This window comes from Crotalus tigris, unplaced genomic scaffold (assembly GCF_016545835.1).
Source record: "Crotalus tigris isolate CLP2741 ecotype Arizona unplaced genomic scaffold, ASM1654583v1 scf7180000018553.2237530, whole genome shotgun sequence".
In the NCBI taxonomy this organism is placed as follows: Eukaryota; Metazoa; Chordata; class Lepidosauria; order Squamata; family Viperidae; genus Crotalus; species Crotalus tigris.
This window is the reverse complement of record NW_024097074.1, coordinates 2,188,966-2,204,347: the sequence shown is the minus strand read 5'-3', so window position 1 is coordinate 2,204,347 and position 15,382 is coordinate 2,188,966. Positions and strand designations below refer to the sequence as shown.

Sequence of the window (15,382 nt, the reverse complement as noted above, 5' to 3'; positions counted from 1 at the left end):
TAATGAGAAGGAAGGACTCACTGGAGAAGGGCCTAATGCTGGGAAAAATGGAGGGCAAGAGAAGAAGGGGACGACAGAGAACAAGGTGGCTGGAGGGAGTCACTGAAGCAGTAGGCGTGAGCTTAAATGGACTCCAAAAGATGGCAGAGGACAGGAAGGCCTGGAGGAACGTTGTCCGTGGGGTCACGATGGGTCGGACATGACTTCGCAACTAACAACAACAACATTTTGTCTTGCAGGCCTTGATGTTCGGTCTGGAGTTTCTTGCCAGCTTTGAATCCTGCACATTTGTCTTGTTGATTTGGTTCCCCGTTGCTGCTAAGCCATTGCTTTAGATTAAGAAGCTGTCAGTAGCCAAACCACTATTTCTCAATGCAGTTCAGGGGTCAGGAGATTGCTGATGACACAGCGTGTAGTTTTAAAGCAGCTCCAGTCATGTTCTGTCACTGTTGGGTTTTTTTTTTTTTTGTGGGTCAGCTCCGGAGCAGATTATTCGTGGGTACAAGACTGGCCTTATCGATCTGCATCTTCACCTTATTTGTAGGCAATTTTACTGTCTTTTTTAAAAAAAAATCTGCTCCTATTACAGCTCCTAGTGTGTGAGCCTGTTTCTGATAACCTGTAACAAATAAAGTTGTATCTGCAGCGTCATCTTAGAGGATTCCTGAAATGTGATCCTGGGCGTTATCCCAATTTACACGTGGGAATATGGAAAACTTGGTAGAAATTTTTGTGGGCTGTCAGTGTAAGCACTGCCTATATTGTAAGCATGTTTTTGGTGGGTGGGCATTGCATTTATACTGAGAAGAAAAACAATTGAAACTTTGCTGTGAAAAGAAATGGCGATGTCCCATGTAAAACGACCTCCCATTTCATATGCCTCTTTAGAAGGGGCGTTTAAATATTAATTTCCATAACAAACCTTGGAAAAAAAATTGGGTTGCAGTTAGGAAGAAAAACTAAAGCCGCAGCTCTGTTTACATAGTGGAAGTAGAACATTTTTCACTTCGTCGCCTTCCTTCCGTGCAGTGTAGTTTTCAACTTGAAAATATCTATAAACGTGGAGTAAAATCTTTGAGACCATATTCAAGTGCCAATTTCAGTTTTCTACAAGTCGTCCTTAACTTACAACAGTTTGTTTAGTGACGCTCAGAGTTATAACAACACTTATGAGCGTTTTTCAATTATGACCATTGCAGCATCCCCACGGTCATGTGATCAAAATTCAGATGCTTGGCAACCGACTCATATTTATGACGGTTTGCAGCATCCCAGGGTCACGTGACCCCCTTTTGCGAGCTTCTGACAAGCAAAGTTAGAGCCAGATTCACTTAACAACCATGTTACTAACTTAACAACTGCAGTGAACTGCAGTATGGCAAGAAAGGGTGTGAAATGGGGCAAAACTCACTTAACAAATGTCTCACTTAGCCACAGAAAGTTTGGGCTCAATTTTGGTCGTAAGTCAAGAACAACCTGTATTGTTCCCTATCGTTTTAAGCAATTATCTCAGTAGCTGCAACATCGTTGTTATCTTAAGACAAGATGACTGTGCCTCACGTTGTTGTTGTTGTTTCTAGGTGATGTTATTGTCTACATTAATGAAGTATGCGTCCTTGGACATACCCACGCGGATGTCGTCAAACTCTTCCAGTCTGTTCCCATTGGTCAGAGTGTCAACCTGGTGCTATGTCGTGGATACCCTTTGCCCTTTGACCCTGAAGATCCTGCCAACAGCATAGTGCCGCCACTCACCATGATGGAGAGGCCTCCGGTCGTCATCAACGGAAGACATAACTATGAAACTTATTTGGAATACATTTCTAGAACTTCCCAGTCTGTTCCGGATATAACAGATCGGCCGCCACATTCCTTGCATTCCATTCCAGCAGAGAGTCAGCTTGATAGCACATTCCCACCACCCCTTCATGATGACAACATCTCCATGGCCTCGTCGGGAGCCACTCAAGCTGAACTCATGACCTTAACCATTGTGAAAGGGCCCCAGGGCTTCGGCTTCACCATAGCAGACAGTCCCACAGGACAGAGGGTGAAGCAAATCTTAGATGTTCAGGGATGCCCTGGTTTATGTGAAGGTGACCTCATTGTCGAGATCAACCAGCAGAATGTACAGAACATGAGCCATGCTGAAGTAGTGGATATACTTAAAGAATGTCCGGTTGGAAGCGAGACTTCTTTGTTTATTCATAGAGGAGGTAAGTCTGGGAAGTTTATTCAATTACATTAATTTGTGTGAAAGTTTTAAAACATGCTTCCTATATCAGTGTGTTATGAAATAGAAGGCAGGTACCTCCTTAAATATAGTAGGTGATGGCAATGGTGACCATGATGATGGTGATGATGGTGATGATGATGGTGATCGTGATCATGATGATGGTCATGATGATGGTGATCATGATGGTGATGGTGATGATGGTGATGATGAGTATGATGGTGATCATGGTGATGATGGTGGTGGTGATGATGGTGATGGTGGTGGTGATGTGATGATGATGGTGATCATGATGGTGATGATGGTGATCATGATGGTGATAATGGTGATGGTGATCATGATAATGATGGTGATCATGATGGTGATGATGTTATCCATTCAGTCATGTCCAACTTTTGACGACTCCATGGGCCAGATCTCTCCACATCTTCCAATTGTGCACTACTTCTTTGATGTCTATGGAAATTCTCCGTTATCCAGGTCATGGTGGTCCCAAAGTGCTTTTTCAAGAGGCAATTGGACTTTGTTTCTCCTTGAAGACATTTCACTTCCCATCCAAGAAGCTTCTTTTCTTCAGGGGTCTTCAAACCTGGCCCTTTTATGACTTGTGGACTTCAACTCCCAGAATTCCTCAGCCAGTGTGCCTGACTGAGGAATTCTGGGAGGGGTCTTCAGACTTGGTCCTTTTATGACTTGTGGACTTCAGCTCCCAGAATTCCTCGGCCAGCGTGCACATTGGCTGAGGCATTCTGGGAGTTGAAGTCCACAAGTCATAAAAGGGCCAAGTTTGAAGACCCCTGCTCTAACTGGATGATGTTTGATATAATCCATATTACAAAAAATAAGTTTCAGATTTTTACCCTTATCCGGCTGGCACGAATACATGAATGCTCACATCCATAAGTCATTTATAAACAATTACTACAGATTAAATTTAATTAGAAACTATCCTGAGGAATTAAAATTAATCAAACCTACTCGCAAAGGGAAAGAAATCCCATTGCTGTCTACAAATCTAGAGAAACAATAAACAGACTTTGGATGACTTGTTTAACATCCTGGAAACTGATAGAGAGGTGATCTTGACTTAAAACAGTGGATTTAGCGACTGTTCGAAATTACAACGGCATTGAAAAAAGGGACTTTTGACTATTTTTCATACATATGACCCACTGCAGCATCCCCAGGGTCGTATGATCAAAATTGCTCACCAAGTGGTTCCTATCTATAAGTGTTGCAGCATCCAAGGATCACGGGATCCCCTTTTGGGACCTCTTGACAAGCCAAGTCAATGGGGGAAGCCGGATCCACTTAACAACCGGGTTAATAACTAATCAACTGCAGAGATTCCCTTAATAACTGTGGCCAGAAAAGTCATAAAACGGGGCAAAACTCATTTAACACATGTCTCACTTAGCAACATAAATGTTGGGCTCCGTTGTGACCGTAAAAGGTGATTAGGGGGCTGGAGGCTAAACCATATAAAGAATGATTACTGGAATTGGGTATGTCTAGTTCAGGGGTAGGCAACCTTGGCTCTTTTATGATTGGTGGACTTCAACTCCCAGAATTCCTGAGCCAGCCACACTGAGGGAAAAGGGAGAGGTTTCCAAGCTGAGCCATGCTGGCTCAGGAATTCTGGGAGTTGAAGTCCATGAGTCAGAAAGCGGCCTAGGCCTAGGCCAGAGGTAGGCAACCCTGGCTCATTTATGACTCGTGGACTTCAACTCCCAGAATTCCTGAGCCAGCCATGCTGAGGGGAAAGGGAGAGGTTTCCAAGCTGAGCCAGGCTGGCTCAGGAATTCTGGGAGTTGAAGTCCACGAGTCATAAAAGAGCAAAGGTTGCCTAACCTGCCCTAGGCCGCTTTATGACTCGTGGACTTTAACTCCCAGAATTCCTGAGCCAAGCCTGGCTCAGCTTGGAAACCTCTCCCTTTCCCCTCAGCATGGCTGGCTCAGGAATTCTGGGAGTTGAAGTCCACGAGTCATAAAAGAGCCAAGGTTGCCTACCTCTGGTCTAATTTAACGAAAAGAAGGACCAGGGTTGACAGGATATCAGTGTTCCAATATTTGAGGGGCTGCCATAAAGAAGAGGGAGTCAACTTATTTTCCAAAAGACCGGAGGGCAGGACAAGAAACAATAGATGGAAACTAATCAAGGAGAGAAGCAACTTGGAATTAAGGAGAAACTTCCTCCTAACAGTGAAAACAATTAACTAGTGGAAAAGCTTGCCTTCAGAAGTTGTGGGTGCTCCATTAGTGGAGGTTTTCAAGAAGAGACTGGACAACAATGAAATGGTATAGGATCTCCTGCTTGAGCAGGGGGTTGGACTAGAAGACCTCCAAGGTCCCTTCCAGCTCAATTTTGATTGATTGATATTAATTGGTTGGTTGATGATCATAAATGGACTCATTTACAGTGGTGATACGTTCATTAGTGGAAGTCCTGAAATACCAGCTTAGGAATTGATCCCTGCCTGAGTAACATGTACAGTATATTTCCTTAACATAATCACAAAGGGGTTGAAAGATCTTAAATACTTGCAAAATATTTAGCTCTTTTTTATTGACTCTTCCCTCTATTGTCTATTGATCACTCAATTGTGCCTTATGCTTCTGTTCTTCCTGTCTTGGTTATCAGAAATGTTAAGTGTCAAAATGCATCTGTTGTATAAACAAATAATGGTGATTTAATTTTACAATTGAATTAACGATGGGAAATCTTCTCTGATTAATGATCCCCTTCCCCCCATTATTCCTGTTTCTTCCCTCATTTCTCAATTGAACAGAATTACAGAATAACAGAGTTGGAAGGGATCTTGGAGGTCATCTAGTCCAACTCCCTGCTCAGGCAAGAAACCCTATACCATTTCAGACAAATGGCTGTCCAGTCTCTTTTTAAAAACTTCCAGTGTTGCAGCATTCACAGCTTCCGAAGGCAGGTTGTTCCACTGGTTAATTGTTCTCACCGTCAGGAAATTTCTCCTTAGTTCTAAGTTGGTTTTCTCCTTGATTCATTTCCATCCATTGTTTCTTGTGTTGCCTTCTGGTGCTTTGGAGAATAGTCTGACCCCCTCTTTATCCAATTCCACTCTCAGCTGCCCATTCAAGTTTTGCTAAACTCTTTTGGAGCAATTGTGAACAATCGGCAAAGGGTTAAATAAATCATTTTTATCTAGAGACTCTAGAAAGAGGACAGAGAAAAGCAACAAACATGATTAGGTGACTGGAGGCTAAAGCATATAAGGAACGGTTGCTGGGGTTGGGTCTGTCTAGTCTAATGAAGAGAAGGACAAGGGGGGACAGGATAGCAGAGTTCCAGTATCTCAGGGGCTGCCCCAAAAAAGAGGGAGTCAACCTATTTTCCAAAGCGCCTGAAGGCAGGACAAGAAGTAACGGATGGAAACTAATCAAAGAGAGAAGCAACCTAGAACTAAGGAGAAACTTCCTGACAGTTAGAACAATTAACCAGTGGAACCACCTGCCTCCAGAAGCGGTGAATGCTCCAACACTGGAAGTTTTTAAAAAGAGACTGGACAGCCATTTGTCTGAAATAGTATAGGGTTTCTTGCCTGAGCAGGGAGTTGGACTAGATGACCTCCAAGGTCCCTTCCAACTTTATTATTATTACTATTATTATTATTATTATTATTATTATTAATAATAATAATAATAATAATAATAATAATAATAATAATAATAATATATTCTATCTTCCAATGAGGAGATTGTTTCTGGCGGTTGGACTAGATGACCTCCAAGGTCCCTTCCAACTTTATTAATAATAATAATAATAATAATGATAATGATAATAATAATAATACAAGGTAGGATATTATGTTGACCTCTCTCCTCTTCCCTATCAATTCTATCCCTATATTAACAATTAATAAACTTAACTAAAACGACAATAGTAAAATATATATATATAGCATAAAATCCTTGCAACTTTCCTTATTTTTTTTTCTCTCGTTTATCTATAACTTTCCATGTTTCTAAACTGCAGGCTCCAAAACGTGTCCTTTTGTTTTAATTTTGAGAGTCAAACCAGTCCTTTCAATATCCAAGGTCATCTTCTCTTATTCATTAAGGGACCATTCCTTAAATTTATTAGAATTTTGTCTTACAAAAAGTTGAAGTAGAGTCTCTCTTCCTCCTAGCTTCCGTCTAATTAATTTGAAAAAAAAGCCCCGCCTGTATCACATTCTATTGTATTAAAATAATTCTTCAACAAAAGGTTTAAATTCTTTCTTTCTCTTCTCACTTTGAAGGGCTAATATCATTTCTTTAAAAAACAACAGCATTTAATCCCCATTTTAGTTATCCCTTCCAACTCATGAGCTCTTTGCACAATTTTGTCTCCTGCACAAGCTTTTGTAAATCTTATTATGACATATTTTGGCTCTTACAAAGGGGAGAAAAAATCTCATTGACACATTTATATTCATTGCAGCAAGCTAGCTGATCCCCTGTGGATTCCGCTGGTCAAAAGGAAAAAGCACAACAGAACACAGGCTCCACCCCTTTTACACACCATCTCAACACCCAGACAAAAAGGTGGAGCTTTTGTCGTTTGTGTTTGCCATCTACCACATCCCACCTTAGCAAGGAACATTTTTAATTTACTCTTTTTAATTTTCGGTCGCCATAGGGAAAAAAAATATATAAGAATTGTTCAAGACTGAGATAGGGAAGGTTTTAATCATGTCTTCTGGAAAGGATCTCTGTTCATTTGATTAACAAATTGATTTTTTGTTTTGTTTTACTACAGTCTTTCTGATGATACCTTTTCCCCTTGCCAGATTATTCCCTTTTTTTAATTGCTGTTTTATTCTGTATCTCTCACGTCGTGACAACTGCTCTTGTCAAATCACTTCTCTTCAAATTGGTTTTTCAAAACAGGGATGAATTTGGCACATTATACGACACTTGTGGGAGAAAGGTTTTCATTATTTCACTCGCTCAAATTGCTTCCTGAGTTATTGTCTTCGGCATGAGCTGAAGTCTATTCCAAAACATACTTGAACCACATTTTGAAAGCAAACCACAAGAAGGATTTAAAAGTGGGATCCTCGGTGCCCTTTGACGTCCCTGCAGACGTTTCATTACCAAACTAGGTAACATCATCAGTGCTAGAAGGGGGGGGAGTCTGCTCTCAGTTTATATTCTAGGGCAGGGGTCCCCAACCTGTGGGCCGCACCCCACTACTGGTCTATAGCAACTGGGCCTCATGAATGACTGGCTGATGCACACGTGTGTGAGCGCAGAGCCCCACTCATGCGAGTATTGCGGGCAATAGGGGCCCCACTCACATGAGCATTGCAAATGCCTGGGGCCCCAATCGTGTGTTCTGACCCGACTCCCCGAACACAACAGACGCACCAACGTTCCTTTTATTTAGGAATGCCAGCAGTTTCACACAGCTGCCTGTTCAAGTCTTTAGTTGCCTGCAAACAATGGAGCTCGCTCCCTTTTCCCCTGCAGGGGGTCTCCCAAACACCCAGAGTTAATCTCAGTCTCTCACCATGCTTGCAGAGCAAGAGTCCTTCAGACAAGCTGGCTCTTTTCCAACATAAGACACACGCACACGCTCAGAAGGCGCCCTGACTCCCAGGACCCCAGGATCCGAGGAGAACTCCAGCAAGTTTACAAACCAGGATCAGGAGTTCCAAATAGACGTAGCTGACCAGCAGGGAGACGGATAGTTGTCTGCCACACCTGTTCGTCTCTGCCCCTGCCTTTTATCCACAGCTGAGGGTGGGGCTCTTTTACCAGCGGTGACTCTTCCACCCCAAAGACCGGCCCGTAGCCTCTCGCTGTTCTCCTCTCCTCAGCCTCCGCCACACCCACACATCTATCACTGGCCCCAGGTGATCCTCCTCTCCTGACTCACTTGCCTCAAGGCATGGAGGTCTCAGCCTTTCCATCTGGGGTCTGGTGGATGGCCCAGGGTCCGCCTCCATCCCTGGCTGCGACAGCTCCATTCCTTCATCCCCATCGGAGCTTTCAGATGGCCCTGACGCTGGGCCCAACGCCCACTCCTGTGCTTCTTCCTCTGAGTCGGCCGTGGAGTCCTTTGGCGGGCGACAGGCCACAACATTGTGCGAGCACTTGGGGTTTCTTGTGAGCGCTCAGGGTCTCGCTCACGCTGGCGTCATGGGTGCTCTCGGCCTCACTCACAAGAGAAACGGGTGCTTGTCCGCGCACAAGTGCCTGCCCCTCCCACAAATCCATCTCCTCTTTCCACCCTCCCCTCCCTCCGGGCCGCCAACCTGGAAAAGTTGGGGAACACTGTTCTAGTGGCTTCCAAGCCAGTGTTGGTAGGAACGGCGTTGACGCTTCTTGCATTGGGCTGTTTACTGTTTAGTGTGTTTGTCAGTTCCTTGATTGAGGCGTTGTTTACTTCTTGACTGTTGGTCTGATGTTAACCTGGGTATTAATCTGTGCTCATCTGGGTGCTGACCATCAGTCAACAGAACCAACAATAGGGCAGGGGTCTTTTCTTTGCAAAGACAAGAGGGGGGTGAACAGGTCTCAAATTCTCAAACTTTTCTTTGCCGTGTATGAGGAAAACGAGAGTGTCAACGCTGCTAACATTGGATGTTCTTGCATTGACAACAGATGGAAATGTAGCCATCTTTTATCTTTTGCTTTTAAAGTTAGATGTTGCTTGGAGGAGGGGGGATGTGAACGAGAGTCCAGCTAGACATAACAAAGACTAAATCTAGCGTGAGAAACAAGGTTATTGTAACCAGAGCTGATAAGGAATTGGTGGGCTGGAGAACTGGAGAGGAAGCCAGCGCTTCAAGCTAATTGGGGGATGTGATTTATGACTGTTAATTGGAATTGTGCTTTGATACAATGTGCTCAGGGGAGGGGAATTCAGTTTTTGGCTTCGATTATGTAGTGCCGATGTTATGCTACTCAAAATAAAGATTCTTTAAGGTAAACAATGCCTCGAAGTTCTTTTGAAGAGATTTGTCTGTTGGAACCAGAACAGAGAGCCTCTTGTTAGCAGCAAAGGAACTGACACACAAGTAGCGACTATCACAAACAATAACAACAGCAACAAAAAAAAAAAACATTCCAGCCACCTGTGGTTGAGTCTGCTCCATTAGCTTTCCTTAGTCAAGGTTGGGTTGAACTTAACTTAATTTTGTGCTTGACTTGATTCACGTCAGCTCCTGATCACCTGAAGTGTTCATACCACTTTACACAAAGATTATTAAGAGACTGGAGGCTAAAACATATGAAAGTTGCAGGAATTGGATATGTCTAGGTTAATGAAAAGAAGGACTAGGAGTGACAGGAGAACGGTCTTACTATATTTGAGGGGCTGCCACAAAGAAGAGGGGGTTAACCAGTGGTAGGATCTATTCTATTCCATTCCATTCCATTCTATATTCTATTCTATCCTATGCTATCCTATGCTATGCTATCCTATTCCATTCCATTCCATATTCTATGCTATGCTATGCTATGCCATGCCATTCCATTCCATTCCATTCCATAATCTATTCTATTCCATTCCATTCCGTTCCGTTCCATGCTATGCTATGCTATGCTATGCTATCTTATCCTATCCTATGCTATCCTATCCTATTCCATTCCACTCCATATTCTATGCTATGCTATGCTATGCCATGCCATGCCATGCCATGCCATGCCATTCCATTCCATTCCATAATCTATTCTATTCTATTCCATTCCATTCCGTTCCATGCTATGCTATGCTATGCTATCCTATCCTATCCTATCCTATTCCATTCCATTCCATATTCTATGCTATGCTATGCTATGCTATGCTATGCCATGCCATGCCATTCCATTCCATTCCATTCGATATTCTATTCTATCCTATGCTATCCTATCCTATCCTATCCTATTCCATTCCATTCCATATTCTATGCTATGCTATGCTATGCTATGCTATGCCATGCCATGCCATGCCATTCCATAATCTATTCTATTCCATTCCATTCCGTTCCATGCTATGCTATGCTATGCTATCTTATCCTATCCTATCCTATCCTATCCTATTCCATTCCATATTCTATTCTATTCCATTCCATCCTATGCTATGCTATGCTATCCTATGCTATCTTATCCTATTCCATTCCATTCCATATTCTATTCTGTTCTGTTTTGTTCTATTCTATTCCATTCCATTCCATAGGAGAAATAACTCTTGGTGGTTGAACTGAGATTGTTAAGAAAATTAACTTAAATAAGTTCCTTTAAACAATATATACAAACACATCTTTGATTAGACCAACATGAATCTGAACCATATGTTAAAAATAGAAATTTAATTATATTTAATGTACTCAGGTCTGCATAGTCATTAGAAAAGGAATGCTTTCATGTCGGAAGTTGAAAGGCGTGAGGTTCTGTTTTTTTTTTACCTTCTATGGCGATTAAAGAAGTTAATTTTAATTATCACCCAATTCCTGGCCTGTCCTGGTAAGAACTGATTGCAGGTAGAATGCAATGTGATCTTCCCAAACAAAATTAAAAGACACTTATGTGTTTATCTAAGTGACAAATCTGGAATACTCTTCTTCCAAATTGAGCTTAATGGACATAAACAAAACCTTCATATTTTTTACCTGAATAATTCCTATCACTCGGTTTTGATGTACCTTTGGCAAAGTCATACTGTATACGTGAATAACCCTGTAGCTTGCTACTGGATGCAGAGAAGGTATATCTGAGGATATACATCTATAGCAATTTCTTGGCATCCCAGATTTTGCTAATTTATGCTGACGTTGGTTTTGAAGACTGAGCTGTTTATATAGGTTTAGACCAGTGTTTCTCAACCTTGACAATTTTAAGGCATGTGGACTTCAATTCCCAGAATTCCACAGCCAGCATTGCTGGCTGTGGAATTCTGGGAGTTGAAGTCCACATGCCTTAAAATTGTCAAGGTTGAGAAACACTGGTTTAGATAGTGCTATTTGCTGACTTTTTAACTACCCAAGATAGTTTTCTATGGAGATTCTCAGTCATCCAGGTCATAGATCTCTCAAAGATGCTTTTTCACAAGGCAACTGGACTTTCTTGTTTATATGGTTTGAAAGAGGGGTCAAAGAGGCCGTCTAGGTCAAAACTGAACAGCCCTCTCTCAACAGAGGGGGAGGAATACAACACCATCTATCTCCAGTCTACAACACGGTCCTTTCAGCAGTTCCAAGAAGGCTCCACACCCATTTGCACTACTCAGGTGACCCTGAGGACACAGATAAACCTCCAGGTGGGCTCAACGACTCTCTAAAATAATGCAAATGACCAGCTGTCTGCGAGGAGTATAAATCCTTTCATTTTCCCCACCATCCAGTCAGAGCTGAAGAAGCTTCCTGGGTGAAAGAAAAACAAGAAAGTCTAGTTGCCTCATGAAAAAGCATCTTTGGTATCCAGGTTGGTTGAGACTCTGGAAAGAGTGCAGAGAAGAGCAACAAAGACGATCAGGGAATAGAGGCTAAAACATAGGAAGAACAATTGCAGGAATTGGGTATGTCTAGTTTAATGAAGAGAAGGACGAGGGGTTCCAATATTTGAGGGGCAGCCACAAAGAAGAGATGGATGGATGGATGGATGGATGGATGGATGGATGGATGGATGGATGGATGGAGAGAAAGAGAGACAGACAGATATAGAAGAGAGAGAGAGAGATAGACAGATAGACAGAAAGATAGAGATAGATAGATAGATAGATAGATAGATAGATAGATAGATAGATGATAGATAGATGACAGACAGACAGAGATATAGAAAATAGAGAGAGAGGGAGAGAGATAAATAGATAGATAGATAGATAGATATAGATAGATAGATTTAGAAAGAGAGAGAAATGATAGAGACAGAGAGAGAGAGACAGACAGACAGAGATATAGAAAATAGAGAGAGAGAGATAAATAGATAGATAGATTTAGAAAGAGAGAGAGAGAGATGATAGAGATAGAGATAGACAGACAAACAGATATAGAAAAGAGAGAGAGAGAGATTTAGAAATAGAGAGATGATAGAGATAGACAGACAGATGACAGATATAGAAAATAGAGAGAGAGAGATTAATAGATAGATAGATGTAGAAAGAGAGAGAGAGATGATAGAGATAGAGAGACAGACAGACAGATATAAAAATAGAGAGAGAGAGAGAGATTTAGAAAGAGAGAGAGAGAGAGAAGTGATAGAGATAGAGATAGACAGACAGGAGAGAGAGAGAGAGAGAGAGAGAGAGAGAGAGAGAGAGAGAGGGAGGGAGGGAGAGAGAGAGAGAGAGAGAGAGAGATTTATTTGGCACAAATATATGAAAATGCATTATAACAAAACCTCCCAACAAGATCCTCAGAATTTAAGATCAATCACAAGAAAGAAGGAAAATAAAACAAGGAATAATTATTTCCCCGCTTCCTGTGAGGATGTCTTTTGTCTGTCTTTGAAAGAGAAAATATTCAGCCTCTTTGGATTTGAAAAGACATAGCTAACAAAACGGAAATGACTCCTCATAACAAGAATAGAGCAACAGTGCATAAACATGACAGGTTAAGTGGAAAAGATTTTGGTGGCGACATCATGTCAAAATGCCAGCCTCTTTTTTAAAAAAAATAAAAATAAAGTAACTTTGAAAACAACAAGGGAACGTCTATTCTTGTCTGGTAGCTCCGTGTATCTGCCAGAATGTAGACTTATAGGAGTTGATAAAAAAGTGAACATGGTAATCTACGCAATCGTAAAAAATTATAAAGGAGTGATACTCCTCTCTCTAATCTTTATGTAGCAACTATAAATGAAGACATTTGCGTCCATATTCTTTAAGAGAGAAAAAAAAATGACAAATCCATATCTGGAGTGACACCCTTTTTTCCCCCCTTTTTAATTAATGTGTAGGTTTTGTCCCAAAGGCTGTCCTGTAATGAATAATCAATATAGAATGCACTATGCACTATGCCTGAGCAGGGGGTTGGACTAGATGACCTCCAAGGTCCCTTCCAACTTTATTATTATTATTTATCTTATGTTTTGCAAAAAGAAAAAGAAAAAGAAAGAAACAAAAATCAGATAGATCATAATCTTTTTGCCTTTCACTGTTTATTATTACAACAACTAGTTAGATGGCTATGGAGAGTCCCAGTCTGTCCAGGTCATAGTTGTCCCAAAGGTGCTTTTTTCCAAGAGGCAACTGGAGCTTTCTTGTTTTTTCTTTGAAGACGTTTCGCTTCTCCTCCAAGAAGCTTCTTCAGCTCTGACTGGATGGTGGGGAATGGAAGGGTTTATAGTCCTTGCAGACCAACACTGGGTGGCTACAAGGAATTAATATGTTCTGGGTTTCTTTGTAGTGTAGCTGTCATCCAGCTGTTTAAAGTTTAGATATGAGAACATGGGATTAAGCAAAAAAAGGAACAGAAGAGACAACCGTTTGTAGATTTATTTAACTGATAATTGGTCAAGCCACCCTTATCTAGCTTGAGAAGAATTCTGGAAATTTAGATTGGTGAAATCTCTACTCCATTTTTAGACCCTTGGGGATCTTTTCTTTCTCTCTTCCTTCCTTCCTTCCTTCCCTCCCTCCCTCCCTTTCCTCCCTCCCTCCCTCTTTCTCTCCCTCTCTCTCCCTCCCTCCCTTCCTTCCTTCCCTCCCTCCCTCGCTCTCTCCCTCCCTCCCTCCCTTCCCTCCCTCTCTCTCCCTCCCTCCCTCTCTCTCTCTCTCCCTCCCTTCCTTCCCTCCCTCCCTCCCTCCCTTCCCTCCCTCCCTTCCTTCCCTCTCTCCCTCTCTCTCTCCCTCCCTCCCTTCCTTCCCTCCCTTCCTCTCTCTCTCTCCCTCCCTCCCTTCCTTCCCTCCCTCTCTCCCTCCCTTCCTTCTTTCCTTCCTTCCCTCTCCTCCCTCCCTCCCCCTCCCTCCCTCCCCCTCCCTCCCTCCCTCCCTCCCTCCCTCCCTCCCTTCCTTCTCTCTCTCTTTCTCTCTCTCTCTCTCTCTCTCACATACACACACACACACACACACACACACATGCATTAGGCTGCTGTACACATTGTATTTATATGGTTCCTGGTTGGATGCAACTTTTAATTGTTAACTGGGGTGTTGACGGCTGGCTGTTTATTAAGCCATTAATTGTAACTTCCTTGTGCCCTTGGCTCTTAAGCTCCTGATAGGCTGTGGTAAATCAATGATCTGCTGACTGACAAGAGGCCCATTTCCCAGGCTTCAATCATTTCTCTGGCTATTTTCGAACCTGTTTGGCCAACAATCGTCCTAGCTCCTTATACTTATGGACTGTCCGACGATAAGGACAGCAGAGAACATTTGTAGCTTGATGGAGTCCTTGGTGCTCTCTGAGCTTGGTTGTTTTCCTGCACATATTTTATTGCCCAACTAGCTAACATCCTCAGTGCTAGACGGGAGTAGGGTTTGCTCTCATGTCATATACTCACGGCTTGTCCTATCAGCGTTGGTGGGAGTGGTCTTGGGTGGTCCCTTGACTGGGCTATTGTTTACCGTAAGTAAGTCACCAGAAGAATCTTTAACACGTTTCATAAAGGCTTCGTAAAGAAACTGGGGTTTGGGTTTCAGTTTGGGCACTCGGTCTCTAAAAGGTTCGCCTTCACGGTTCTAGGCTGATGACTCCCTTATCTCTGCCCCCCTACCTTGGCCTGCTCTTCTCCTACAAACACACACCTGCCTGCCACAGAGGCAATTTATACCAATATCCTGAGTGTCCACATTCTCTGGGAAGTCTCCTTCAGAGACTTGAGGGGTTTCCTCCACAACCTTTCAAGAAACTTTACATTTGGAAGCAGCTGATGAGTATGCAAGTATGTTTAATTTCCCCACTGGAACATGGAATCGGCGCTGCCACCCAAATTTAATAACATGAAATCCTTTCGGGAGAAGCTTGCCCTTAAATTAAATAAAGGTCACCCTAGTCAGGACTTCCAAAGCTCATGCTGAGACTCAATTATCCCACAGGAAAGGGCCAGAATACCATCTGTTCATTTTTCAGGAAAGATCCTTGCCCTGTTCTTCAGACAGTTTAATTAAGGCAGCGTGATGTGGAGATGTTCCCTGTGGCGAAAGACAATAAAATCCATAAAGTTCGATTCAGTTGTGACAAGTGATGTGAAAACAAGGGACATCTGTTGACC

General features: G+C 42.5%; 1 protein-coding gene across 6 annotated transcripts in view; it reads left to right on the top strand.

Moving 5' to 3' along the window:
* Positions 1-15,382, top strand: part of MAGI2 (membrane associated guanylate kinase, WW and PDZ domain containing 2) — a 132,945-nt gene that overhangs the window by 32,201 nt on the left and 85,362 nt on the right. For all 6 annotated transcript variants that reach the window (XM_039354511.1, XM_039354508.1, XM_039354507.1 and 3 more), the window contains one exon: positions 1,581-2,216. In XM_039354511.1, the coding sequence (XP_039210445.1) occupies positions 1,581-2,216 (636 nt within the window). The remainder of the gene's footprint in view (positions 1-1,580; positions 2,217-15,382) is intronic.